The following is a 27,279-nucleotide window of genomic DNA, read 5'->3' on the forward strand; positions in this document are numbered from 1 at the left end:
TCTCAAAAGTATTGATCCTCTCCCCCCCCCCCCCCGTCAGCTTTCTTCACTGTCCAGTTGTCACTTCTGTACATGTTGATGGGAAATATGATGACTTAAACAAGAAAGTTACTTCTATTTAAACGTCACCAAAATAGGTTCAGCACTCTGAAAAGTGCATTTGCATTTCAGAGTAGAACCCAGAGAAGATTCATTGCTCCAGTGACATGGACACCACCTGCTATCAGGGCCCCTACCTACTTACAGTGGGAGATCAATGAGACTTATTCTATAACAGTCGACATTTGCAGATTTGACTTTTGCAGATTTGTTTATTCATGGATTTAATTAATATGATCTGTCTAGGAATCTCTAGGTCCTTCAGCAATCAACCTCTGTGATCAACCTCTGCCAGAATTCGTGTCAGACCATCTACAGATTCCTAGAGAGAACACTCTAGCCAGGCAAAGAAGGGCAAGAGGAGAGGCATTCAACTGTGATACAATGTACTACAATATAGTACCACACAATTATAGTACTATATTCCTCTTTAACTGCCATGGCAAAATCCTATGGGGTTTGTAGTTTGGTGAGGCACTAGAGCTCTCTGGCGGAAAATTCTTAATACCTCTCCTTAAAGTGCAAATCCCAGCAGTTCAGAAGATATTGCTATGGCAACTGAAGTGGAATATGGTACAGTACTATAATTGTGTAGTTTGAAAGGGCCCCCATACTGGTATGACCCACTTCCAAGTTTTGCGGTTCAAATGGAAACTTGATACCCAGCAAGCAATGGGCCTAGATAGACGCAGATTTGTTCTGGCCAAACAAGTCCGTTTCAGGTTTCAGGAAATGAGTCCCCTCATGTATGTGTCTCTGCTGCACTGGATATAGTGGGAAATATATGTAAAATATGGTTACGGATCATTTTATATGATTTACAAAGAAGATGTTACTGGAGTTTGTGAAACATATATAAAAAGGAAAAGAATATACAAAACATCAAAGGCAAATATTTTTCTGAGACCTGTCCACTTCCTGCCCAAGGCTGTAATTTTGACTAACAAGGAAATATTGCTTCAACATTTATTTTAAACCTCATTGCAAACACATTTTTGAGTACCAATATCTAATGCATCCTAGAGTGCTGCTTCTTCACCATGGGATTCTAGATGTGAGAGTACAAGATAATAGCCCACAAATGATTCATTTTGACAAATCCCTTGATATAATCAGATTCAAAACTCAGTTCAAATCATTGTTGTGCTGAGTAATAGGAACTGGCAGGGAAAAAACCCAACACTGATAAAGAGGTAAATTTCTTAAAACAACTCAGGAACCATCCCTGAGGCAGACCTCTGAACTTTCAGCTTTGAGAGATAGGCTATTAATATGGTTGCCAAATAACCAGAAACAAAAGTTACATCTATTCTTCTGGCATTAATAGCAAGTTCCTATGCAGAAATCAGCAAGTGGGTTTTTTTAGCCTCCTTGACTCTCTATACCAGGAGAAAGGCATAACATAAATAAAATAAATAAATAAAACCTGAATTACAACAAAATGAAATTGAAAGCTGAGACCCAAGCTGCAACACTTGGTCCATTGATAGGATTGGTAGATTCCGACCTTCTGAGGGAGGGAGGCTGTAACCCAGGGGTAGGCAACCTGCAGCCCACGGGCCGGATGCGGCCCGGTGAGGCCTTGGGACCGGCCCCAGCCCGGTCCTGCCGCCGATTGCCGCCGGGACCTTTGGCCTCTCGCGCACAGGGGCAAGGGGGGCAATTTCTATAGACGCCTCAGAAACATGCATTTATATTAAAAAAAAATTTAAATCAGCAAATTTTTTTTGCATGTCCTCCACTTTTTTAAAAAAAGTGTCCACCATTTGAAAATGTTGTCCTACATTTGTCCCGGTTTATTTATTTATTTAATTTTCTTTTAAAAATATTTAATTATTTATTTTTTGGCTTTGGCCCCCCAGTTGTCTGAGGGACAGCAACCCGGCCCCCGGCTCAAAAAGGTTGCCTACCCCTGCTGTAACCTGTTGATAAGCTGGACCCATTGCACTCTCAGTTTCTGAGGTCTATTATTGCTGCAAAAAAGACAATGTCATTTTGCTATCCTAAGGGTGAAGGTCCTTTCACACTACACAATTATAGTGCTATATTCCATTTTAACTACCATACTTCCATCCTGTGGAATCCTGGAAATGGCAATTTAGAGAAGGGCATTTAGGATTCTTACCCAGAAAGCACTAGTGCTTCACAAAGTTACCAACACCAGGATTCCACAGGATCTTGTCATGGCAGCTGAAGTGGAATATAATGCCATAATTGTGTATTGTGAAAGGGCTTGGAGAAGGGCAATCAAACATGCTTCCCTTTTTGTGCCGTTGTGGTGATGGCACAATGCTTAAATGTCCTTCTCCCTATTCTGCCTGCCAACAAAATCGTTGCCTAGATTTGCCGTGGCAGCAGTAATAACAGGAAGATAAATGATGGACAGATCACTTCTGGAGAGAAAACAGAGGTGAACCAAAAGGTGATTTGTTATATGTTGTGGCAGAAATAACCGTGACCCCTAATGGGCATCCTTGCCAGCCACCCAAAGGGACTGATGTATAAGGCATGGAGAAGTACTTAGGTGTTCATACAGTTAGACATGCTATTGATGTCATATTTACTAATATTAATTCAGTGTAATATGGTGCTTTATTGCACAAGCAGCAGCAACAATAACAATAAAAAAAGACGTGGGCTGCTTTAAGGAGCTTAGAAATAAAAACCTGACAATACAAAGAAAATTGAGAGAGGGGACAGGCAAAAGAGAAACATGAACCCTTCATTAAGAAGGGCCAATTGTTGTCTACAGTTGAAAGGGAGGGAAATATATTTCTGACAAGCCATAGGAATGAGTCTGCTAATGTATCCAGTCATCTGTAACAATACCATATGTCAAAACTACCCTGAGGGACGCTCCTAGAGCATTGCAAAAAAAGGCAAATAAATGGAATGTAAGGAAAACATTGGCTTCCTTGTCTGTTCATTTGTTTGACACAAGGTTGGCAAGGGTCATATTCTGTCAATGAATACCCAGGATGCCCTGTCCTTGCTCAGTGTTCCCCCCAAATGGTCAAAACAGCAAGCTCTCCAAAAAAGAAATCACTGGTTTGTTTGGCTCCTGTCACAGGATCCAGAAAGCCAACTGAGCTTAATCCATCAATTTTTCAGGAGCTGGCTGTTTTAAGCTTTGAACTCAATGGGGCTAAAATCAGCTCACATGGGGTGCTCTACTATTGCACCAATTGACAACAAAGCAGCATCTGTGTGCTCTGGAAGCCACCAAAGGGTAGAGATGGTTGCTCCTGACAGATGTCACACAGATTTATCTTCATACAGCAGACTCTGGGTGGAGTGTTGAAAGACTAATCTGTTCCAGTCTGCCATCATTACTCATGTTGCCATTTGTTTGTCTGCTGCTTCTGTGACTTTAATAACTATATGGCCAAAGTTCAACAGAGGATGCCCTTGCTTGCCTTACACTTCTTCAAGAAGGTTTGGGTGTTCAGAATAAGAAGGTGACCAAAAATACAGCCCTGGTACTTGGAAAAAGCTGCTTAATGACAGACTTGCAAAGGTCTGATTTTTCTTTGGTTGTTGTTGTCATCTATGGTCAGGTGTAGACCAGCATGGCATAGTGGTTTGAGCATTCGACTTGGGACACTGGGAGACCAGGGTTTGAATCCTGGCTCTGCCATGGAAACCCACTTTGGGGAAGTCACACTCTCTCAGTCTCAGAGGATGGCAATGGCAAACCCTCTCTGCCATGAAAACCCTATGAAAGGCTCACCTAAGGGTTGCCATAAGCTGGGTACAACTTGAAGGCACACAACAACAACAACAACAACAAATGGTCATATACTGTATGCTTAATGCAACCAAAATCCATAACCTAATTCCCACAGATGAACATAAAAGCATATGAACCACAATAGACCAGGCCAAAGGCTTATCTAGTCCAGTATTCCATTCCCACATTGGCCAAACTAGTGCCTATGGGAAATCCCTGATCAGAACATGAGCACAATAGTAACCTCCTGGCTCTGTCCCTCAGTGAGGGTTTGGTTTGGCTGGCAGAAGTAAGTAGCAGACCATTATTTCTTCCTCACTCCTGACCTTGCATTCCCCCCCCCCCCCCCCGGCAAAGCATTCCCTTTTTGCATTTCAAAGTCACTCACTAAGCCAAGGTGCAGTTTGGTACCCAAAGCCAGACAAATTGTTTTGGCACATGAAGTGGAAAGTCCCATAAACATCTATCCCCTGGCAGGAAAAATAATAATAGCAAAATAAATAAGTAGCAGCTTGCTAACTATTCTGGATACTGAATAACTATTGCTTCCCTCCGATTAACCGTAAGGCCAGCCATGGTGACCACACCAACTACAAGTCTGCCACATAAGTGTGAATCAGTCTTCTTTCTTTGCCAGTACTAAATTACATCTCTTAGACTTGTCACAGAGTAAAATAGGATGTCTGAATTTCTGGTAGCCATTATGTTCTTTGCTGCTCGTTTGTCCAACCTTTCATCTGTCTTAAAATGCCTATTCCTTGACTTTGTCAAGCTCTTAAATAGTTCAGTTTTCTTTGTAGAATTGTCAGCGTTGTTGTTCTTTGCCATCCTACTAGTCCTTGTGTTTATCTGCAATGATTTTCTATTTTCTTCCAGATGGTTTGCAAAGATATTGAATAGTGCTGGGTCAAGAATTGATGTCTGTGCAACACTTCCATTTAATGATAATTTTCCTGTTAACAATTACTTTGGGGAACTTACCAGTTACCCAATTTCTAATTCGTTTGACTTGTGTTCTTATCGATTTTTGTATAGTGTCGGGGCTCTCCCTCCTGCTCCAATTTCTAAATCCAATACCTTACAAAAGTCTTAAGCATATGATGTCAATATGACTGCTTGAATATAAAAACACAGTTAAAGATTCATGAAAAATGTATCATACCTCTCCCTTGTATTCACATATCAATACCACCTGGATAATCATGTTCATGACTGTCTAAGAATTTGAGGGTTGTGGAGATCGACCTTACGATAAAGAACATGTACTTTATCAAATACTTGGCATAATGCTTCTGCATTAGATGACAAACTTCCTGTTATATGTGGGGTTGTCATATTCTAGACCCTCATATCTGAGCCTCTAATTGGCATATTATGCAAGTTACTGTAACTATTATTAATTTGCATTCTGACTATGCAAATTCAACATATTAAACATTGCACTTTTTCTATCATTATTTTTTAACCTCTATATGTATTTTGTGCATTTTGGTTGGACAAATAAAGGTATCACTGTTTTGTGGATTATGGATATTAATGTACTTTGCTATATGGCCAACACGGTTACCCCTGAAGATAGTACCAAGCGAAGAGGTCCTTTTTCTTCTCCCCACTCCAAATGTTGGTGTGAAGAGAAGGAGCCCCCAAGAGTAAAAGGACTCCCTCCACTTTCTCCAGGCTGTTTGGAAGTGATGTTCCATGATGCTGCCTAGCCCTAGGCTCAAGCTGCTGACACAATCACCACACAACACAAGGCCATCTCTGCTTGCCTCCTTTCCTTTCCCACCTTCAGGGCCTGTTGGGGGAAGCAGGTAGGAAAAGAAGAATAAGGTGTCAGTGCTACACCTGTACAGTAGCAATTGAGCCTACAGGGCAGAATGAGGCTCCTATCAGTGCAAGTCTTCTTGAATGGTTTCCTGCTTCGTTGCCACTGCCACACTGTAACCTACGCATCAGCTTGTGATGAAGGAAAAATCTTGAATTTACCACTTCAACTGGCCCAGCCAGCTGGGATGGAAAATCTGGGATTTTCTGGGTTTTCTGGGGCAAAAGGCAACCCTAGTTATATGTCAAGTATGCACAGAAGCTACCAGGAGAAGACTGGAAATTTCTCCTAGTATTCACTTTTGACTAGTACTTGGAAACATTACTTCCTTGGACTACAACTGTCTATGCTGGCTGGGAGATTCTGGAAGTTGCAGTCCCAAAAGTAACCTTTCCAAGTTTTTAAAATCTCTAGTTTCCTGGGTGCTGAACACTCATGCATGTGTAGGAAATATGTCCATAGTGTACAAAATTCTGCTCCTTGAAATTATCAAGCTCACACAGTCAAGCCAGATGGGAGGAACCAGGTGTTCTGTCAACCCAAATCTTCTCATTTTATAGGGTTTTTAGACTTTAAAAATGTGAATTATTCTCTGTGAATTTTTTTCCTGACAAGCTCTGAATGTCTGATGCTGCTAAAATGAAGATAGCTTAATTCTTTATTGTTGTAATGTGCCATCATGTCATTATTGTTATGTGCCATCATGTGCCACCATGTCACCTAAGTTGACCCTATGACAGGATTTGTTCAAAGGGTGTGGCTTTTTTCTTCCTTTGAGATTTGCCTGGGGTTACCCAGTGAATTCCATGGCTAATGGGGATTTGAATCCTGGTCTCTAGAGTCGTAGTCCAATGCTCAAAATACTACACCACATTAGCTCTCATCCTCATCCTAGGCTGTAACCCTCCAGCTGTTGTTATTTTATATATCCCATATTCTTATTCACTGGCCATGCCCAGTCCCCATTGTAATTTAAGGGTATAATTTTAGGGAGGCCAGAATGGCCCCTTACTTGTTGTCCTTCTGTTGGCAGGTTAAGACCCTTCTGTTCAGACAGGCATTTAAAACAGAAAGTTTTAAAAGAATGGTCCTGGGTGTTACATTGTTTTAAACATTTTTACCTTTTTAATGGTATTTTATTCTTTTAACATGTAATTTGTTTTAATATTGTAATAATTCAATTCTGTTTTAATGTACTTTTCTTGTATACATTTAATTGTACTGTTTTTTAAATCTTGTAACCCGCTGCCCTGAGTCCCAGTTTTGGGAAATGAGTGGGATATAAATAAATAATAAAATAATAGTATAATTTTAATTTTGCTTGTTGTTTGTGCCACAACTGTTACCATCACATTCAGTAATATATGGGAATTCCAATTTATGAGCAACATTGGTACAAAAAACATTACTAAGGATTCTGTATGGTGTGGTATGGAAGAGCTCAATGGGGGTGACACCATGAGTTACTGAAGCAGGCGACGCCAACCCTAGTGAGGGCCACTGAGGATGGTGAATCAACTTCAGGTTTTCACTAGCTTTAAAATAAAACTCAAAAGCACTGAACCAGTTTTGGAATAGAGTTCAGCACCTTTAAAGCTTAAATCAAAATTTGGAGCCCCACTGATATAGAAACCATCAGCCATCTTTGAACCTGACTAATGGCAGGGACACACTTGTAGTCATGACCACTAGAACAAGCTCTGCTAGTGTTTTCTTAGTTTTATAGATATAAAAGACCATACACCTTATTAGAGTGTTTGAACAAGATCAGTTTTTCATTTTTTTTTAAATACAATGTACAGTATGTGCTGCAGGACAACATTTATATGACCCTAAAGACTCCTGAACACCTACACATAAAAATAGCTGCAATTTGTGGTGAAAACCATTTGAAAATTATTCGCAGAACCTTCCAATGTATGTAAACATCAAAAAACACCTTCCAGCCCCCCTCACAACCATGTCCCCTCTTTCAAATACTTTGTTTTCCCCTATTTTCTCCTTCAAAATCATGACAGGAAATAATGTGATGCCACTTCCAGATATGAGTTTGAAGGAGAAATGGAAGAAAAGGTAGGTATTTGAGGAAAAGGTAGGTAGGCGGGGGTGGGAAACTGATCCCTCAACCCGCTGCAGTTGCCCATCCCTGATGTATATCCACAGATGTTGCATTTTCTAAATCAAGTTGCTAAAGACAAGAGAGAAAAATACATGTTTAAGGCAAGATGCTCATAATTATCAAGTTCATATGGTCTGTTTGCTGGCCCATTTGCACAAAGAAATGCTTATGTTAGCAGTCTATTAATGTGAGCACGGAAGCTTGTGAAGGGCATTATTCCCTTACAATGAATAGCAGTATCTGTGCATAAGGTGTGCTGGGAGAAGGCAGAAATCTCTGCTGGCATGCCTATGCTTATCCAACATAGGACTCTCAGTGCTGTCTATTGCATGATTAAAATAAATATGTAAGTCAAAATTCTATTGGCAGACAATCTAGATTTTGTACAAAGTGTCAGTCACAGTTGAGTACTGTGACTGTATACATTATTCAAGCAGAGACAATTTGCATAATGTATTCTGCATTTTTTCTGTTTTACATAATGTATTCTGACTTTCATTCTCATGATGAGGAATATGAAGCTACACAACACACTGAAGCCCTCCAACTACTGGAAATCTTATAAACACCTATGCCTCTGGTGCCGGAGATTTCAGTAGGTGTTGCTCACACACTTTCAAACATATCTGGACAAAAATGAAGCCTAGAAACTTGCTTTTTGATGGAAGGAAAAAAAAGGAAGTTTGACCTATCATAAATTAGATTTTAGTAGCTACACAGGTATGTTCTCTTTCCATGACATGTCTCTTTTTCATGACACACCCAAACCTTTGTTATGAGCATAAGAGAATTACAACAATGTCTGTTGTTTCACAAATTTAGCTAAGAAAATAAAGGTGGCTTTCCTCTTTCTAACCAGGAAACTAACTATTGGTTTGAGCAACCTTTTCCATCAAGGACTTGTCAACTTCAGTCTGTCAGGATTCTCAAAATAAAGTATATTTATTTAGGCAATGCAATACATAATCAGTTCATTATGTGGTTAAAAGCCAGACAGTTAGCCGATTAAAAGATCTTTATTAAGTTGACAGCTGTACTTGAAAGTAATCTGACTGAGACTAATATAAATAGATTCAAGTAGGTTTACTGAAACTTCTCAGAGCTACTGATCAAGGATCACTTCTAAGTTTTGTATATAAATTTCTAACTTCTTACATGACCGTTCTCTGGCTTGTTTTGTAAAATCAAAAACTGATTTAAGGCAATCCAATCTATCAATTAAACATGAAACCCAAAACTCTGAAATGTCTCCCTTCACTTCATTGCCACTGTAAACAATTTAGACTCCCACCCTTACATCCACTTCTTTGGGAGCAGGTTCCATTTAAATTGGTTGAGCTCATTTTTGATTATACAAAGATAAGACTCGACAACATTGCTGCTAACTGCATAATAGTTAACCACCTTACAGACTTATTTTAAATCATCTTAACTGCCACAACCTTTCTTCAGGAGTCTACATAATTGCAGCTTAGACAGGCTGCCAAAATAAAGAGGCTCTTAAAGAATTTAAAACATACACACAATGAACACGTTTTAAGATAGCAGTGTGGCCATGTCCTTGGTTTACCTCTGAGTCATCTCTCTGGTGTAACTCTGAGCCATTTCATTAGTCATCATAACATCAGTTCACTCATCTCCATCCACTCCAAGAATAGTGATACAGGTATAGTGAACAGAGTGTTTTGGGCCAGTTATTATGGTAAGATAAGTAAAGTTGTGTGAGCAGTCAGGAAAAGTTCTATATAGATATAAAAAAGTATTTGGGAATAGTGTTGGGAAATAGTGTTGTGCTAACATGTTAATGATACACAATTTTTAAAAAACCAGTCTGTTAATGACTAAACATTAAGAAAAAGGTTTTTTAAAAAAATCACTGATTTATTTGTTAATTAAGTCATTCAATTATGGAAAAGCATTTGAAATTACAAAGAATGGCCAATAAGCAAATCAGTGTAACATGACATGCTAGCTGTTACTGAAAAATAACATTTCTGGCATGTAATGATTAAAATTATATACTTTAAAATCAGTACTGAAAATTTTCACTAATTAGAACAACAAATTAATTTTTAACCAATGATTTACAAATTCAGATTTCCTGTACCATATTTAAAACACGGTGATTGGAGTATCAGAATCAGAACAGGCTATCAGGCATTTTGAAATAAAACAATGCAATGCATTCACAAAAAGAACAGAAATAAAATGGGATTTCTTTGTATAGGTTGAGTCTCCCTTATCCAAAATGCTTGGAGCCAGAAGTGTATTGGATTTTAGATTTTTCTGGATTTTGGAATATTTTTATTTGCATATACATACATAATGAGATACCTTAGAGAAGTCTAAACACAAAATTAACCATCAGAAAGCAAAGATGTCATTATAGCCACCCATGAAAAAGTTTTCAATTTTGGAGCATTTCGGATAAAGGAGACACAACCGGTAACTTTTTCCCCCTTACCTCCCATGAGGAAGAGAAGTCCTGCCACATACTGCATAAGGCCTCGATCCCAGCAGCACCCCAGCACCCCGATAATCCATCCAAAGAGGATGATGGCTACGGCCATGCCCATGAAACCAGCTGTCATTCTACGCAAGTCTGAAATGTGAGAGTAAGAGTCCTGTTAACAACCCTTCACCTAAAGTCTTCTTGGAAGCAGGGTAAGAAATTATTATTATTATTATTATTATTATTATTATTATTGGCACCTAATAAACCACAAAAGTGAAGCTCTTTTAAGAATTGGCACATTTTTCCATGTTAAGAGATTTGCTATTTTGTTGCTTCTAAATAAATAATAAATAAAACTTTTATTGATATCCCGCTTTTTGTGAAAACAATCAAAGTGGAGTACAACATTTAAAATCATACAAACATATACACCATATCCCCCCCCCCCCCCCGCTTAAAAAAGAATTAAACAATCAGAATTAAAATTACATAAAAACATTAAATCAAATAACGGTGGGAAGAATCATAACATTTATGGGAGAGATCATTGTATGGCTGAGTACTTTAATCTGGAAAGGCCTGCTGGAAGAGAGTAAGAAATACAAAAGGATTCCTATATAGTACATATTCATCTGGATTCATAAAAGTGATTAATTTCTGCACCCCAAACACCTCATTTTAACACTTTCAATGCTGAACATTGTTAAAGGCAAGAAAAATGATCTGTAACACTATTATCTAAACTTAGGGTTGGAATCATGCAGTCTTCCAGAAGTGGTTGAACTGCAATGGCAAACATTATTCATTGTTACTAAAGGCTGCTGGGATATGCAGTCCAAAAACATCTGGAGTTTCATGATTCCCACCCCAATCTAGATCTTATGCCTTCAGTATTCAGTCATCCTTTTTGTTGTGTGCCTCAAGTCACTTCTGACGTATGGAGACCCAATGGTAAACCTATCATGGGGTTTTCTTGGTAAGTTTATTTACACAAATGGGGTGGGATTGCCATTGCCATCCTTTGAGGCTGAGAGAGTGTGACTTGCCCAAGATCACTCAGTGGGTTTAATAATAATAATAAAATTTTTATTTATATGCCGCCCTTCCTACGATCAGGGCGGCTTACAACAGATTAAAATGTATTACAGAAATACACAGATTACAAATTACATAGTTAAAAACAGGCAACAAACAAAAAGACCCCATAGCCCAACCTCTTGGCCACGGAAGAGGAGGGAGGCCCACAGGATATTTATTCGGGGAATGCCTGTTGGAATAGGAAGGTTTTGAGATCCTTCCTAAATTGGGCCAGGGTAGTAGACGAGTGGAGCTCTGTGGGCAGCGCATTCCAAAGGGCTGGGGCAGCTATGGAGAACGTCCTCCGAGTAGTGGAGGCCAACCTTGCCCCAGGCACCTTCAGTAGCTGCTGCCCAGACGTTCTGAGGGTGCGGGGCGGAATGTACGGGGAGAGGCGGTCCTTTAGGTATCCTGGGCCCAAGCCATTTAGGGCTTTATAGGTCATTACCAACACCTTATATTGAGCTCGGAAGCGGATGGGCAGCCAATGGAGATCTTTTAAAACCGGTGTTATGTGGCTGGTCCTGGGAACACCAGTGACCAGCCAGGCTGCCATGTTCTCCACCATTTGCAGCTTCCGAGTTTTGTATAAGGGTTGCCCCATGTAGAGTACATTGCAGAAATCCAGTCTCGAAGTTACCAGAGCATGTACAACAGTTTCAAGGTCCCTCTGGGCCAGGTATGGGCGCAGCTGGCGAATCAGCCGAAGCTGATAACAGGTGTTCTTGACCGTCGCATTCACCTGAGCAGTCAGGTGAAGCGATGAGTCAAGAAACACCCCCAGACTGCGCACGGAGTCCTTCACAGGGAGCGTGACCCCGTTCAGGACAGGTGGAACCACCGCCATTCCTGGACCAGGAGAACCTATCACTAGTACCTCTGTTTTCTCTGGATTCAGCTTGAGTCGGTTTTCCCTCATCCAGCCCATTACTGACTCCAGACAGGCCACGAGAGGAGAGACGCCATCCTCAGTCACTGCATCAGTCGGAGACATAGAGAAGATGATTTGGGTGTCATCAGCGTACTGATAACCCCGCGCCCCATGTCTCCGGATGATCTCTCCCAGCGGTTTCATGTAAATGTTAAATAGCATGGGAGACAGAATGGCCCCTTGAGGGACCCCAGTTTTAAGGGGCCTCTCGTCGGAGCACACGTCTCCCAGCTGCACCATCTGGGACCTCCCGGAGAGGTAGGAACGGAACCACTGGAGCGCAGTGCCCCCGATTCCCACCTCTGCCAGGCGCCCCAGAAGGATACCATGGTCTATGGTATCGAAAGCCGCTGAGATGTCCAAGAGCACCAGCAGGGACACGCTTCCCCTGTCGATGCCCAGACGGAGATCATCGACCAAGGCGACCATGGCCGTCTCAACCCCGTAACCCGCCCGGAAGCCAGTTTGAAATGGGTCCAGATAATCCATTTCCTCCAAGACCGCCTGAAGCTGGACCGCAACCGCCCTCTCGATCACCTTTCCCAAAAATGGTAGCAGCGAGACAGGCCGGTAATTGTTATGTACCAGGGGGTCGAGGGAGGGCTTTTTTAGGATCGGTTTTACAATGGCCAATTTAAGATCCGATGGCTGAGCTGGGATTTGAACCCTGGTCTCTAGAGTCATAATCCAATACTCAAACCACTACATCACACTGGTTCACCTTTAGTCATCAGTAAATTGTATTTTGTCAAAAAGGAAGTAGGAGGGAAATACAGGGAAGGGAGTGAGTGTGAATCATATCGTGCAAGAAGCAAGGTAGGAAGAACACACTTTGAGGACAGAAGATCAGGCAAAGGAAGGATCAGAAGGGAGGGGAGAGCAAGCAATGTGAACAGTGGAGTGAGAAGCAAGGGGATGCATTAAGAGGGTTCAAGGTGAGGAAAGGTGGGGAATAAGAGGGAAAGGTGAGAACAATGAGGGATGGAGAGGAAAGGAGGGAAGGGAGGGTGTGAAGTGTAGCAACAGAAGATAAGGCTACCTTGTAAAGGTGGGAAGTGAAGTGTGGGGAAAAGGAGGAGGAAAGAAAAAATGAGCATAGTGAGTGGTAGGGAGCAAGAAGCAGGAGCCTGTAAGGTAGATCTGCTGGGCAATAGTGGTGGCCTATTCCATGACCAAGCAGAGAAGTGAAATTGCATGTTTCTGTCTCAAGTCTAGACTATTGTTATGCACTTGTTATCTCAAATTACTTGCAACTGTAAAAAAAAAAATACTATGAAGGTTAAGAAGAAAAAATGTCACAATTAATGTGTTGCATTCACCTAATTATGAGAGCCAGGATGCAGTAGTTTTGTATAATTAATGTAGGTTTGCCATCTTCCACATGTGAGAAAGTGGAAGATGGCAATCCTACATGAATGGATTATACAAACATTTATGGTGTCCTGAACTGATTCCTCTTTGAGGTCTCATATGATTTTAATAGTTATTGTGGTAGCTGACAAACAAGTCTAACCCTCTAGAAATTCTTCCCATTCACCCTGCTGCATTTGTTAGTGTACTTTGCACACACACATAGTGTAGGCCTTTCTTGGCATAACTGCTAGGACCACTCACAAATGGCAGGGGTGTGAAAGAGAAATAATAAACTGGTGGTCTGAACAATCCCCACCACCACCACCACTTTGATCATATCTGACTGGCATACCTCCCTTGTCACAATAGGTTGTACAGTAATGTCGGTGCAAAGGAGAAATCTATTCAGAGAAATTCTTCCAATGAGAAATGAATGTGTGTATAGTAGTGTAGCGCTGAATCAGCACCCTCCGGCAATTTAGGAAGAAAGAGGTCAGAGAGGGGAAAAAAACTTGCCTTTGCTAACATTATGTCACATACAATGGCAAGAAATCCGGTGGGTCTTTTAAACCAAGGAATCCCAGTCCAATTTAGTCAGCACTTTCTGTACTCCAGCTGAAGACAGCTGTTTTGAATAGTGACCAATGACAGGAAACAGGCTCCTTTGGGACACAGCATTATGACAACTTTGCCTAACCATGTCATGCTCTTGCCAACCAAATAGTGCCTGTTTTCAAACAAAATCTGGAAGTGAGGACGTGTGCATTTGCTACCCTAGACCAGTGATTCCCACACTGTGGTCATCCAAGTATTTTGGACTTCAACTCCCAAAATCCCCAGCCAACTTGGTCAATAATCAAGAATTCTGGGAGCTAAAGTCCAAAATATCTGGAGGACCAAAGTTTGGGAATAATTGCCCTCCTAGACTGTTGATTCTTTCTGACCTTCTTTTGGAATAGGAGGGAATAAGCCACATTTGAAGTATCCCTAGAACACACCTTGAGCATCTTCCTCCTCTCAACCCTGCAATCAATGAAGATTCAGCAATCAATGTCATCAGATTTCACATTGAAAGTTTCCTGGGAATGCCTTCCCTGCTGCAGAAATCTTGGGCAATGAAGGTAAAAGATGTGGGGGCATGCTTTTGTCAGTTGGCAAGGAACAACATGGTGTAGTGGTTTGAGCACTGGTCTATGACTCTAGAGACCACGGTTCTAACTCCTGTTTGGCCATGGAAACCCACTGGGTGACCTTGGGCAAGTCATACTCTCTCAGCCTCAGAGGATGGCAATGGCAAACCTCTCTGAAGAAACTTGCCAAGAAAACCCCATGGCTAGGGTAGCCGTAAGTTAGAAATGACTTGAAGGAACACAACAACAACAATAACAAGGGACAACAATGCAACAGTGCAGCAGCTAAGGCAGTCAATGTGGAAGCAGACTATAGATGTTGTAGCCCAACATACCTGGAGGATGCCTATTTGGACATACCTGTACTGCTTTTGGGTCCTATTCATGTGTACACCCTGCAATATGCTTATCATAGCACTTAGAAGGAAGGCATATAAAAGGTCACTACCCCCTCCCCCACATTTCCACTTACTGGACTGATGAGTATTTTAAATGTGTCGACTAGCTCTGTATTGCAAGACTCCATACATTGTAATTGTCCTGATTTGACCTGATTCAATCCTCTGTCATACCAGCTGCTGTCCCAGTTTCTCCTTCCTCCCACTTTCCCCATTTGTCCTCAGCTTGTTTTAATTGCTGCAAATTGAGTTCAAATACAAAAGGAGCTTGTACTCAATTAATTGGGGAGGGGGAATTGAACTTTGCTCTTTGTAGCAGGCTCGGCCAAAGGCAAATTGCTGCAGCCTCTCCTGGTTTGTGTGTTCTTCCTTTTGCCACCCTGACCCCACTCTGTTGTTGATTGGCTACGTGTGTCTCGGTTTCTGTGAAATGTGTGAGGATTATGCATCTCTATACTGCAAAATTTTGGTGTAGGCCAAACTTGTTATAATAACAAAGTGCAAGCAGATGACAAATGTCCTGAGACAAACCACACACTAGATGGCAAGTTAAATCCATAATAATTCACACTCATACTTGTATACTGTTCAGAGGACATAGTTCCATTTTATAGATAAGGAACAGAGAAACACAGAAATAACTATTAATAGCTAGTATTCTTAAATATTGTAGGTTATCAGAAACAATGAGCCAGTGTAGCGTAGTGGTTTGAGCATTGGACTATGACTCTAGAAACCAGGGTTAGATTCCCTGCTTGGCCACTGGGTGACCTTGGGCAAGTCACACATTCTCAGCCCCAGATAAACCTGTGACACATTTGGCTTAGGGTCACCATAAGTCAGAAATGACTTGAAGGTACACAACAGCAATAACAATTAACAACAAGTTCGGTAAGACATAAGTCATGGATTCCCAAAAGCCTAATATACTAGCAGATGAGGTAAAAGAGAGTCCTTTGCTGCTGTTAAAGAAGTGGGAGTTAGTAACATTTGCCAAAGAGCCAAAAATAATCCAGCAATCTAACTAGTAGATCTCAGTCAATCCTCTGCTTGCTTGTGCCCTAAATATATGTCCATCCAAATGCTCCCTCCTAGCATTTAATCAAGAGAAGATTCTGAAGGGCCATCTGAATAGATATTCTCTATCTGTTCTTTCTCCCCCAGAACATTATTCTGTGCAACCAAAAAATAATCATGTAAAGCTTTCAGAACAGCTATTTTGATGAATGGGCTGCTAAGGAACAAGCCAGAGAGATGGAAGTATGAGATCTCTCCGTTATCAGCACCTCAGGCCTCTGCTCAAACCTCCTGCATTACTGCAGCATTAAACACTTTAATTTAAGCATTTCCAAAGGTATATTCTTTTTTTTTTTAAATACCATTTAATATAAGCCAGGTTGCTAGCGGGAGTACAAGGGAAGAGGAAGCAGCTTAAAGAGATATTAACTACTCCAAGAAAGCGATCTTTTGCATAGAGAAATTTAATATATCTTTTATTATTTTATTATTTTGAAGTTTACCCTTGTATTAACATTTATATTAAATGCCTTTCCTTCCAAGCTTTGCACGAGAGAAATCTGCATTTAAATCAACATCATTTAAAAGTGAGAGGAAACGTATAGCAAAATGAAATGTAATGTATCTCCATTTTCTTTTGTCCTATAAATGACTGACTCTTTCTTTCTGAGAAAAAAGAGAGATGCAATTAGAAGTATATTAATACAGGGCGAAGAGAGGAGGAGGTACTGACAATTACTTAATTGGCTTAGTCTGGAAGAGGTACGTTGGTTTTTTGTGTTTCTGTAAAAAGGAAAGCATATTTTTGTAAACTCAGATCTTGACATTTTGGGCTAGAATCCTGTTGGTGCCAGCGTGGGCAGTGGTGGCAGGTGGACAAAGGTCATGGAAGCAGCAGCTATGAACAAACAAATGGCACTGCAGAAACAACCTGACTGGAACTGGCAGACTAGTTTGCTTTCCCTTGCTGTTGCCCATGATCTCAGAAAAAGTGCAACTGCTAGCATATGACACCAACATAATTCTGGCCTTGAATTGCAACTCCCAGAATCCCCCAGCCAGTGTGTAGACCTAGGTGTTCTGGTAGTGGTAGTCTGAAAAAAGTAACTTCTCCAAGTTTCACATAAATTACAGGAGAGGAATGAAATCATGATAGTTCACTTCTAGTTTTAGTTCTGGCCACTTTTCTTCCCACCCCTGCTCCCAGCATATTATATGTCTCAGGTATTCCTATAGACTTTATTGGTTATTAGATGTGTAGTCATTCAAAAGGTTTACTCAGTGAATTAATATGTTAGGGCAAGAATGGCTCAAGGCATTTAGCTGTCTTTGGAAAAGAACAAATGGCACCACCTTACACTTTAATGGGTGCGTTACAGACCGCCGCTGCTGTTTGCTCCGTGAGGGAGCCGCAGCAGCCAAACCGCACGGCTCCCGCGCGGAGCAAAAAAGAAGCTCCAAAATGGAGCTTCTTCTTGTGGCGCAGTTATGACGCCACGAGGCGCCAATGGCGCACTCACAATGTCATAAGCGCCGCGCAACGTGCGGACGCACAGCGTCCGCTACGTCAATATGGTGGCAGCCGTGTGGAAAGGCCGCCGCCATTTTGTATGTATTCACTACGTACTAGGGTTAGGAGGGTGCAGAAGCACCGCCCCTTCCTAAACCTAATACGTAGTGAATATGTACAAAATGGCGGTTTGTAACCTGCCATACTCTCCAATTTCCCCTATTTTACAAGGACAGCTTCGATTAATCATTTGTTTCCCACTTTGTAAGCTGCTTTTAAAATGTCCCAGTTTCTCTCTCCTCTTTCTACTTTCCCCTTTGTTCCTTCACTTGCTCCAAACTTCCAAACTGACTTCGAATTGTAAAAGTAATTTTACAATTACTGTAGAAGGGGGGGGGGTGAATCTTGCCTTTATCAGAAGGCATAGGCAAAAGCAAACCCATTGCAGCTTATGTGTGTTCCCTCATTAACAATTTTTGCCCTCTTGGCTGCACTCTGATGCTGCTTAGCCATATGTATCCTGGTTTTCTATCTATGAAATGTTGGAGGACATGTTGTTTATTGCCTTTCAGCTCACCAGGGCTCTCAAGGTGAGATACAACCAATAAAAACATTATTTGAAAGCAGATGATTTTTTGTTGCAAAAATAAGTTTCAAAAAGCACATAATTTAAACAGAGCCTCAAAGTAATCCTGACGTTAGAGATCGGATACCAAATGGAACAAAGCAGAAGTTCAGCTGGAGCTAGACTGACTTCCCAATTCGAAAGGATATCCATACACATACCAAAGGCAAACCCAGCATGGTGGAGTGGTTTGGTTGTTGGACAAGGACTCTGGAGACCAAAGTTCAAACATATTTCATTTAACCATTTCTTACTGAATAAGCACTTCCTCAACCTGCCATCCTGAATGAGGATGAATGGGAGTTGGGAGTGTTGACTGGAAATGGTAAGAGCTATAGACCAACCTATCTGGAATGTAGCAGTTTGGGGAAGGGATTTTAAAGAAATGCTTTGCCTCTGTTTCTCATTCAGACTGATAAGGGAGTGGAATGTTATATGGTCAAACTGGATGGATGATTCTGGGAATACTAGCCCTCAAAAAATCAGGGCGCCTCCATACTTGAAAATATTATCACACTATGATTCCATTTTAACTACCTTAGCAATGTCCCATGGAACCCTGCAGTTTGTAATTTGATGAGGCACTAGAGCTCTCTAACTGAGAATCCTAAATGTTCTTCTCTGTACTGCAAATCCCAGGATTTCATAGAATAGAATCATGGCAGAAAAAGTGGAATCATGGCACTATAATTGTGTAGTGTGAAAGGGCCCTAGGTTTTCCAAACACTAAAGTAGTTTTGAGTTAATCTATTGGCCCATGTTTTCCAGGATTATAAGGTGTGATGATGAGTGTTGTGGCATCTAGAAACTACCAGCCTGCTGTCCTACCTTCTTCTTGGCTTTACTTTGCGAACGAAGATTCAGGAAGGATTCATCCGCACCTTCTACAAGTGAATTGATGATGTTGATGATCCTTCGAGCCTGTGCAATGGATTTTTCTGGTGGAGCGCAGCGTGCACAGAACTGACCTCACCCTTTAAACCAGAGGTTCGACTGCTGAGGCCTTGACAAGCATGGACGGTGGCAGCGAGGTCCTCAGGTCGTAGGTTTGATGACAGTTAAGGAGGGAGGAGCCTCTTTCTTCAGGCTAGCCCTGATGGAGCTGGGTCTGCCTGATCACTCCCTCTCAGGCCGGAAGATCACAGTTAAGGAGGGAGGATTGTCATACTACATACAATCTTGCTATTTTAAGAATGGAAGCATACCAATTTTGCATCATTTCCTATCACACTTTCCTCCATGATAGTGCTCTTGGCAATCCATGGTTGCATGATCTGTTTTCTACATTACCGAATGCCACCTTTTGGGAGCAAGTGGAGGGAGGACGAGTGGTGGCAGCAGCCAACCATTTTCCTGAAACTGCTGCTGTGTGAATGAGCATACAGCAGCTGGCTTCAGGAAGGTATTGATGGCAAGGGCCGTTCCTCTTATTCCTCCCGAATCTCAACATTGCTGTGTGAACATTCACACAGTAGCCCCATACATTGGGAGGAATTAGGGGGGACAAGCAATTCTGGCTGCCAGCAACTTCTCAAAGCTAGCTACTGTGTAAAATGTGCACACAGCAGCTAGCTTCAGGAAGGTGTTGGTGATGGGGAGCACTCCTCCTCCACCTTTCTAAAGTATGGGGCTGCTGTGTGCTACCATAACTGTGAGAGGAAGAGGGGAGGAGAAGAGGAGCAGAATCACAACCATGTAAATGCCTAAGAAGCGGAACTGCATCAGAAGCGACCTACTGCACAAAGACAGCGATGGAATAGCTGTGAGGCTGAGAGCCTACTGACAAGTTTTACCCTTCAATAAAAAGGTACACAAAGAGGTGGGAGCAGAATCGGGGCATGGCACCCACATGACGTATGCCCTGACTCTGTCCCCAGGCCAGTGTGACACTGCATGCTGCCCCACACAGTGTGTGGCATCACGGCGCTCCTCTGGCTCTGTGTCTACATGATGCAAAGGAGTGTGGAAAAGCCGCGCACTGACAGCTATGGTACCCTTTCTGGGGCATCAAAAGGAGCTGCAAAATGGAAAGGGGAGATCAGGACCATGGTATGTACTCGCCATGCCCCAATCCAGTGCTAAAAGGGGCAGCCTGTCGAGCCCCAAAGTCACAAATGACATGCAAGGCAGCAGCAGGATGGAGATAACGTCAGCTGCCCCTAGACTGTGGAATGACCTGCTGGACAAAATTTAACAGCTGAATATGCACTTCAAATTTAAAAGATCATTGAAGGCCAGCCAAGAGCACTATCATGGAGGAAAGTAGCAGGCGTACCCAAATGATTCATAAATTGTGAATTTAGATGCTGAATTTTAAATGTAGACTGTTTTAAAATGTGTATGTCTTATTTGTCCTTTTAAACTGTTGCATGTTTTAATTAATGTGTTTTAATTGATGTTGTTCCCCACCTCAATTCATACAGAGAGGTGGGCAAGACATAATAATAATAATAATAATGTACTGGCAAAAATGCTTTTATTCTGTTAAAATTCCACTTTTTAATCTCATGCGATCAGCTCCTTAGAGCCTAATCAATTTTCTGGAAGATTCTGGCAGCTGAGGTTTAAACACAAATCTCTGTATTGAGGGAATTCATGAGAGAGATGTGCCTGTATTAACAGGCTAGTCTTGCTGCTACAATCTGGACTAAGCAGTCCTCCATCTTGTGTGTCTGCCCTGCCAACTGACGCCTCCCCTTTCCTGAATGAATCCCTCACTTTCTTGCCATTTCTTTACCTGCGAGATGGAACCTGCAGACAGTTCTGTCTTAATTTTTCTCATTTATAGCTAAATTGGTAAGGCAGAATGGAAGGTTTTCTTGCCTATTTTGCGAGATAGCTGTTTCTCATTTATTCTCTCAGCACTCTGCTTTAGCATTCCCTCCTGGGCTTTCGCTCCAGGTGGTGAAATTAAATCTCCCCCATGAAAATGACACAAGGTTAACAAAAGGCCACATGTATGTGGCACTCGCTCTAATTCCACTGCACAATACTCCCCCCCCCAAGCCACCAATGAAAAATCCCCCAGGGCAAATCCAATTATTAATAGTCATTTCTTCTCAATTTTTTTTAAATTGTTGACCCTCTTCTCATTTTTACTATTGTTTCTATGGAACAAGACAGGGATTCATGCATCCATCCATTCTCCTTCACCCCCCCCCCCCCAAATCACCCAGTGCTGCCCTCCTAGCAGTGAATTAAAAGGCAGCTGACAAGGCTTTGGCTGCCATTGCAGAAAAATAGATAGATAGATAGAGAATGGGATGCCCCAAGGGAACAAGTAATGGGCTCTGGTGCCTTCCACTCTAGGTCACTGATTAGAATGTAGGTCAGGCTGAGTGCTGCAAGCTGACAGCAATAAACTCTGTGGCCTCTACCTCCAGGTTCACAGCAGAACTCTTAATTGAGCACAAAACCACGCTTGGAAAGTCTATGGGGGGAGGGAAACCCAAAATTGCAGAACAATAGCTCCTGTGTCACTGTAGAGCAGAACCAAGCGTTGCTAAGATCTGCTTTGCCATCTGCTGCAGTGTGATGTTATCTGAAGCAGTGAGATGGCACCATGTTGTGTGTTTTTTCAAGCTTGCCATGCTGCCTCCTGGTCTATTTGAGGGCTCACCTCAAAGTGTGCACTTTGATGTTGAGGCTGAAGTCCCATATTCCATGGGTGGGACATGTGTAGCCCAACAGAACATGCAGAGTCCACCAAAACCATGGCTGTGTTGGCTGAATGATCACAGAATTATAAAGTTGAAAGGGACCTCAAGAGCATCTAGTTTAACCCTCTGCTATGCAGAAACATACTACTGAAGCCCTGATGAAAGATGCCCATCCAGACTTGGTGGTATCAGCGTGGCAGAAATAACGCAATTTGATACCGCTTTGACTGCCAAGACTGAGTGCTATGGAATTATGGGATGCAGCCACAGTTTAAAGACTTTCAAAGATTGAGAATCCACCACCCTCAGAGGCAATCTATTGCACTGTTGATTCTGGAGTTGCAATCTAAAACCTGCAACCACAGAAGTGGCTGCAGAGATGGGAGATAAGGTGTTCCAGTCATGCAGAGCTCCAGAGTGACTATCTGTTCAGGGACACATTCCTCCTTTGCCTATGCAAGCCTGCTGATGGTCTCCTTCTCCTGTTGGCAGGTTACATGTTTCCCAAGCTGAGAAGCCCTTCATCTCTCCAGCCTTTGATATGTGAAAAGGTTTTAGCCCTTTATAGTTCTCTTGTCAGTAGTTCCTTAATTGCCCAAGAGCTGTGAAAAAGTTGCTATTACTGAGCCCACACACACACAGAGCTGAAGCATCTGCTGAGTTTTCCTTTAAAAAGCGGTGGCGGTGGCAGGGGGGATGTCAAAAAAGAGAGAATATGACAGAAATATCCTGCTTTGGATTTCCTGGTTCAAGGATTCTGTCTCCCTTTACTGAACACCTGAATGCCAGAAGAATAGGAGCAAAGGGTCCTAGTCTTTGCTCTCCTATCTTTCATTTTGGCCCAGAGTATTTCTATGTAAATAGCTTTCCCTCTAAATTTATAGGTGTCAAGAAAATGCATGCACTGGGAAAGGCAGGCACCTAGGAAATGCATTTTCCCTTGCCCTTCACCACTCCCCATCTCCAGAACCCAATGATTTCCTTGTTAATAAACCTCCAGACTACAGCAGGTTTGAACCTTTTGCAACGGATGCCACTGACATTTGATTGTCCCAAATAGGGGCCTGCCAAAAAGAGGAAAGAATCTAAAATTGTAACTTGATAAATGCTAGGCCAATTACCAATGCTATCACAGTCAAAGGAGATGATAAAGTCCACATCTATCTAAACCAACGATAACTGAAAATGTTTTGATAATCTTGTATGTTGCCTACATTGAAAAGAAAGGGGGTGAATGGAACAGTTTACATAATTGGATGAACCTCAGCAAACATTAGCTTGGAAGGAAAGACCTCAGCTGCCAATAAATCTTTTGAATGTACACACACTCTCAAGATAGGTGGCTGTAGTAGTAGCTGCTGTTGTAGTTGTTGTGTGCCTTCAAGTCACTTCCAACTTTAGGCAACCCTAAGGCAAACCTAATGGCTCTCCTCAAGACAGAAGGGGCCACTAATTTGTCACTATCATGTTCTGAGCTTTTCTATAGCTTATCCAAGTAGTACCCATCAGGTTATGCATGACCTAACATTACCAGTAGGAAGAGACATCTCCAAGGACTTGCAGCCCAGTCATGAGTGCAACACTCATGAACAGAGCTCCTGAATGGTAAAGAATAGTGATGTGCACATCTATCAAGTCTGCAGATTTCCTCCATACTACTCCAGTCTGTGTCCATTTCCATCTGGGTTTTGTTCTGGTTTTGAGGGGTGGTTCATGTTTGAAAATTATGTGCATTTCCCAAATCTATGCATGGCTTGTTTGCATTCCTCTCACACAGTTTAGAGCAGTTATTTAGACTTGAGCCAATAGTCAGACTCAAATTGCTTCAATGACTTATCTTGGACTAGACTTGGCAAAAATGACACATTGACTTGACTTGACTGGACACTTGTATTTTTAGTGACTGACTTGCCACTGCCATTCACTTTGAGCAGATGGCAAGATTTGCCCTAAAGTGCAGGGTGCATTTCTTGTAAGGGAAAAACAAATGCATTAGGCAATGGGCTTGAGGAGAAAGGAACCTTCTAAAACTTTTGGAAAACTTTAGAAGAATCCTCTGATGTGCAGTAGGGACAGGCTGCCAAGCAGATCTCAAGTCCAGCCTCAAGCCCATTGCCTAAAGCACTTGCTGTTCCCTCTGAGAAATGCACCTTATCTCTCTTTTTTCTGTTAAAAGTTGGCTTCCAGACATGAAAGTATCTAGCAAGGACTTGAGACTCACAAGAGTGAGTATTTTATCAAATGTCCATGACTATCCAGTAATATGCAGATTCTGTAATACAAAATGGAATCAGTCCATATCCAGGCTAGTCAGCATGGATTGGAGAAGCCCACACGATGGCTGAGAGCCATTAAGCCCTCTAGAAGAACTCACTTCTCTAGCAACATACTTTCACTATCATCTAGAGGTTGAGATTCTGGACACAGCTAGCTAGCGATTTGCTATGGGGATGTGCTTTAGCTGCCCTTGAGCACCAGAAGAAGCTGCCTCCACCCTCAGTATTATTGGATAACTTTTTCTGCAACACTACCCAAAGTAAATACGCTAGACTAGTAACCAGAACTACTGTAGCCCAAAAGTCTGCCAGAGTGGATCTCTTATACACCCTTAGTCAAGTAACCATGAAAATGGAAGGAACTTTCCCAGGAGGCTTTATTACAGTTTTAAAAACATTTCTCTGTTTGGCAGCAACATGATGTTCCCATTATCCATAAGCTCTGTAGTTCAAGGATCATGGGAAAGGAAACCCTTTGATCTTAGTCCTATAGCCTAGGTTTATGACCTTTTGAAATACTTCAGAATGGGCCACTGAAAATACACCAGAAGCCCATAGTCAAAAACTTGGCTGGCTACTTGACAGCAAAACGTAAACCTCAGCCTTTTTCATCTTTGCAGCTCTGTGAACCTTTCTGCCCATTCTCTTTCCTTTATGATTTCCTTCTTTAGGTGACTTTTCCCTCCCATGCCTGACTTTTCCTTCATATTCAACTGGTTTGGACAAAATAAATTGAAATCTCTACAACCAGAGTATTCACAAATCCATATAGTTCTGTCCAACATTGTAAATATAAACTGGCTATGGCTGACAAGTTTGTCATGTCATCACCAATGTATAAGTTGCTAAGCAAATCCTAACAGCTGTTTAAGAAAAGAAAACATACAAGCAAAAGGGGTGTAGAAACTCAAGAGTTTTCTTTCCAACACACAAAGAATTTATTATTCATCCAGGACATGATTTACACCTGTCCCTAACACAGCAAGGGCACAAACAGTCCATGCTGTGACTGTGTTTACTTCTGTTCACATCTATGGAAGATTTTGCTGATGTACTAAGACACTATCTTCCTTCAAAAACAACATGATGGGACCCAACGTGGCATGCGGCTTTAGCTGATCATGAAAGGTAAGGAAATCGGCACTGAACAGGTACAATCTCTTATGCAGCTCCTAACACACTCTGAACCAGAACCTTTTTTCTATAAGTACACACCAGGCTGCCTTCCAGGCTTAGCTTTATGCATGATAAAAACAAAACGATGACACACAGAACTCCTCCCTGTGTTATTTTTAAAAGACAACTGCCTTTGTACAAAGCTTGTCTTGGATTGTAAAGGTTTGTTAATAAAGAACAGATTCTGGGTCCTGATCCAGAAAGACTCCCTGGCACATATGCTCCCTGTAATAAACATGTGGATAGAGAGGCAAATTTAATATATATATATATATTTTTTGGGGGGGAGAGTAAGTTCTTCAGCAGTTTTGTTTGCACCCACAGAAGAAAAACATTGATTTTTTTCCCAATATATCTGAGGGCAGAGGTCCCCTGGAGGGGCTCTCCTCTCCCACCTGTGTGAGCAATTCACTCTGAGAGGACAAGGGGCAGGGCCTCCTCTGCAGTGGCACACCATTTATGGAATACACCCCCCCAAATGCTATTGGCTTTATTTCCTCACCAGGTAAGAAGGTGACTGTGACAAGGTGAAGGACTTTGGGAAGACAGACGAGGGTTGTCCCGGTAAAGGAGAGGCTCCAGCACTGGGAATGGAGAGCCTCGATGGGAGACTACAAGGACTGACAGCCCCTAGAGTAAAAGGGGAAGGAGAGAGGCTCCGAGAGGTGGCTCCTAAAGGGGAGGGGCTGGGAGATAAAAGAGGAAAGGTTTGAGGCACACGGGGAGGAGAGTGTGAGTGGAAGAGAGGACAGTGAGGTGGTCACGTGGAGGGAGAAAGGAGAGTGTTCTGGCAAGACCGGGGCTTTGACCAGGAGGCGTTCTGGCAAGACTGGGGCTTTGGCCAGGAGGGGAGTTCTTTGCCGGGGAGAGAGCGGAGGTCCCAAAGCTGTGAGGAGCCCAGGGGAAGAAGGTTCCCTAGTGGAGTTTTCCTACCTACGCTCTTCACCACTGAGTTTGTCCAAGAGAGGTTTGAGGCTGGGATATTGGTCACAGGGAGCATTTCATTGGGACCTTCAGGGAAGGTACTGGCCTGCCCAAGAGGAGGACCTCAATGCCGAGGAGGACCTGTAGGACTCCCTAGTCACTAAGGGTCTAGGTGAAGTAACCGAGGACCCAAGCCCTGTGAAGTAACAGGGACTCAACTGTTGTGTTATTAGTTATATAAAAAGTTCATCAGCGTTACTTTTTGGTTGTTTGGAATTATTCACCGTTATGAACCACTCCAAGAAACCTGGAGCTGGGGGCATCCCCTGTGGCCCCGCTACAGTGATTTTTTAAAAATTAAAGTCTAATTGATCTTTTCCAAATGTGCACATACATGATGTTAAGCTTTTAAAACTTTTGAACCTGTTCTAATTTGCTAAATTGTTTAATATGCATCTCATTGCTTTAAGCCAAAAGCAATCTGAGGAAGTAGACTGAAGTCTACAAAAGCTCAAGCTGCCAACTTCTTTATTTCAGTTAGTCTCAAAGGTGATTCCAGATCTCTCTACATATTGTTTTAGACAGTTATTGTTTGTCATCCTGAGATCTTGCGATAAAGAGTATGCCACATGTTATGTTCAGTGCCCTTTTAATCAACAGGTTTCCTTCAATGTGCTACTCAATGCTGTACATTCCCAGTAAATCTCACCTGATAGTCTGCTTCTCTCTGTGGAATAGGCAAGGAGATGCCATCTTGTTCAGCTCAGACAGGAAAATGTCTTGAGATAGACTCGAGCCAATGATATCAACATCATAAAGGCAAATCCCAAAACTGTTTCAGTTTGGCAAGACAGTTCCAGTTAATCCTCTGTTGTCCCACTTTTCAGCTGCTTTTAAAACTATTTTTGCACTTTGGACTCAGATTGAAGAATTTAAGCAAGTGGCACAGGGAGAAAGTGTTAGGAGGAAAGAGAA

At 42.1% G+C, this 27,279-nt stretch overlaps 1 protein-coding gene across 3 annotated transcripts in view; it reads right to left on the bottom strand.

The window, feature by feature from the left end:
* Nucleotides 1–27,279, bottom strand: part of TMEM178B (transmembrane protein 178B) — a 382,079-nt gene that overhangs the window by 44,869 nt on the left and 309,931 nt on the right. For all 3 annotated transcript variants that reach the window (XR_016281497.1, XR_016281498.1, XM_089527884.1), the window contains exon 3: nucleotides 10,238–10,375. Coding sequence is in view for 1 of the 3 variants with exons in the window: in XM_089527884.1 (XP_089384010.1) it covers nucleotides 10,238–10,375 (138 nt within the window). In the remaining 2 variants the exon portion in view is untranslated. The remainder of the gene's footprint in view (nucleotides 1–10,237; nucleotides 10,376–27,279) is intronic.

The sequence above is a fragment of the Sceloporus occidentalis genome, unplaced genomic scaffold, assembly GCF_023333645.1.
Source record: "Sceloporus occidentalis isolate IW3139 unplaced genomic scaffold, rSceOcc1.0.p SCAF_5, whole genome shotgun sequence".
Classification (NCBI taxonomy): Eukaryota; Metazoa; Chordata; class Lepidosauria; order Squamata; family Phrynosomatidae; genus Sceloporus; species Sceloporus occidentalis.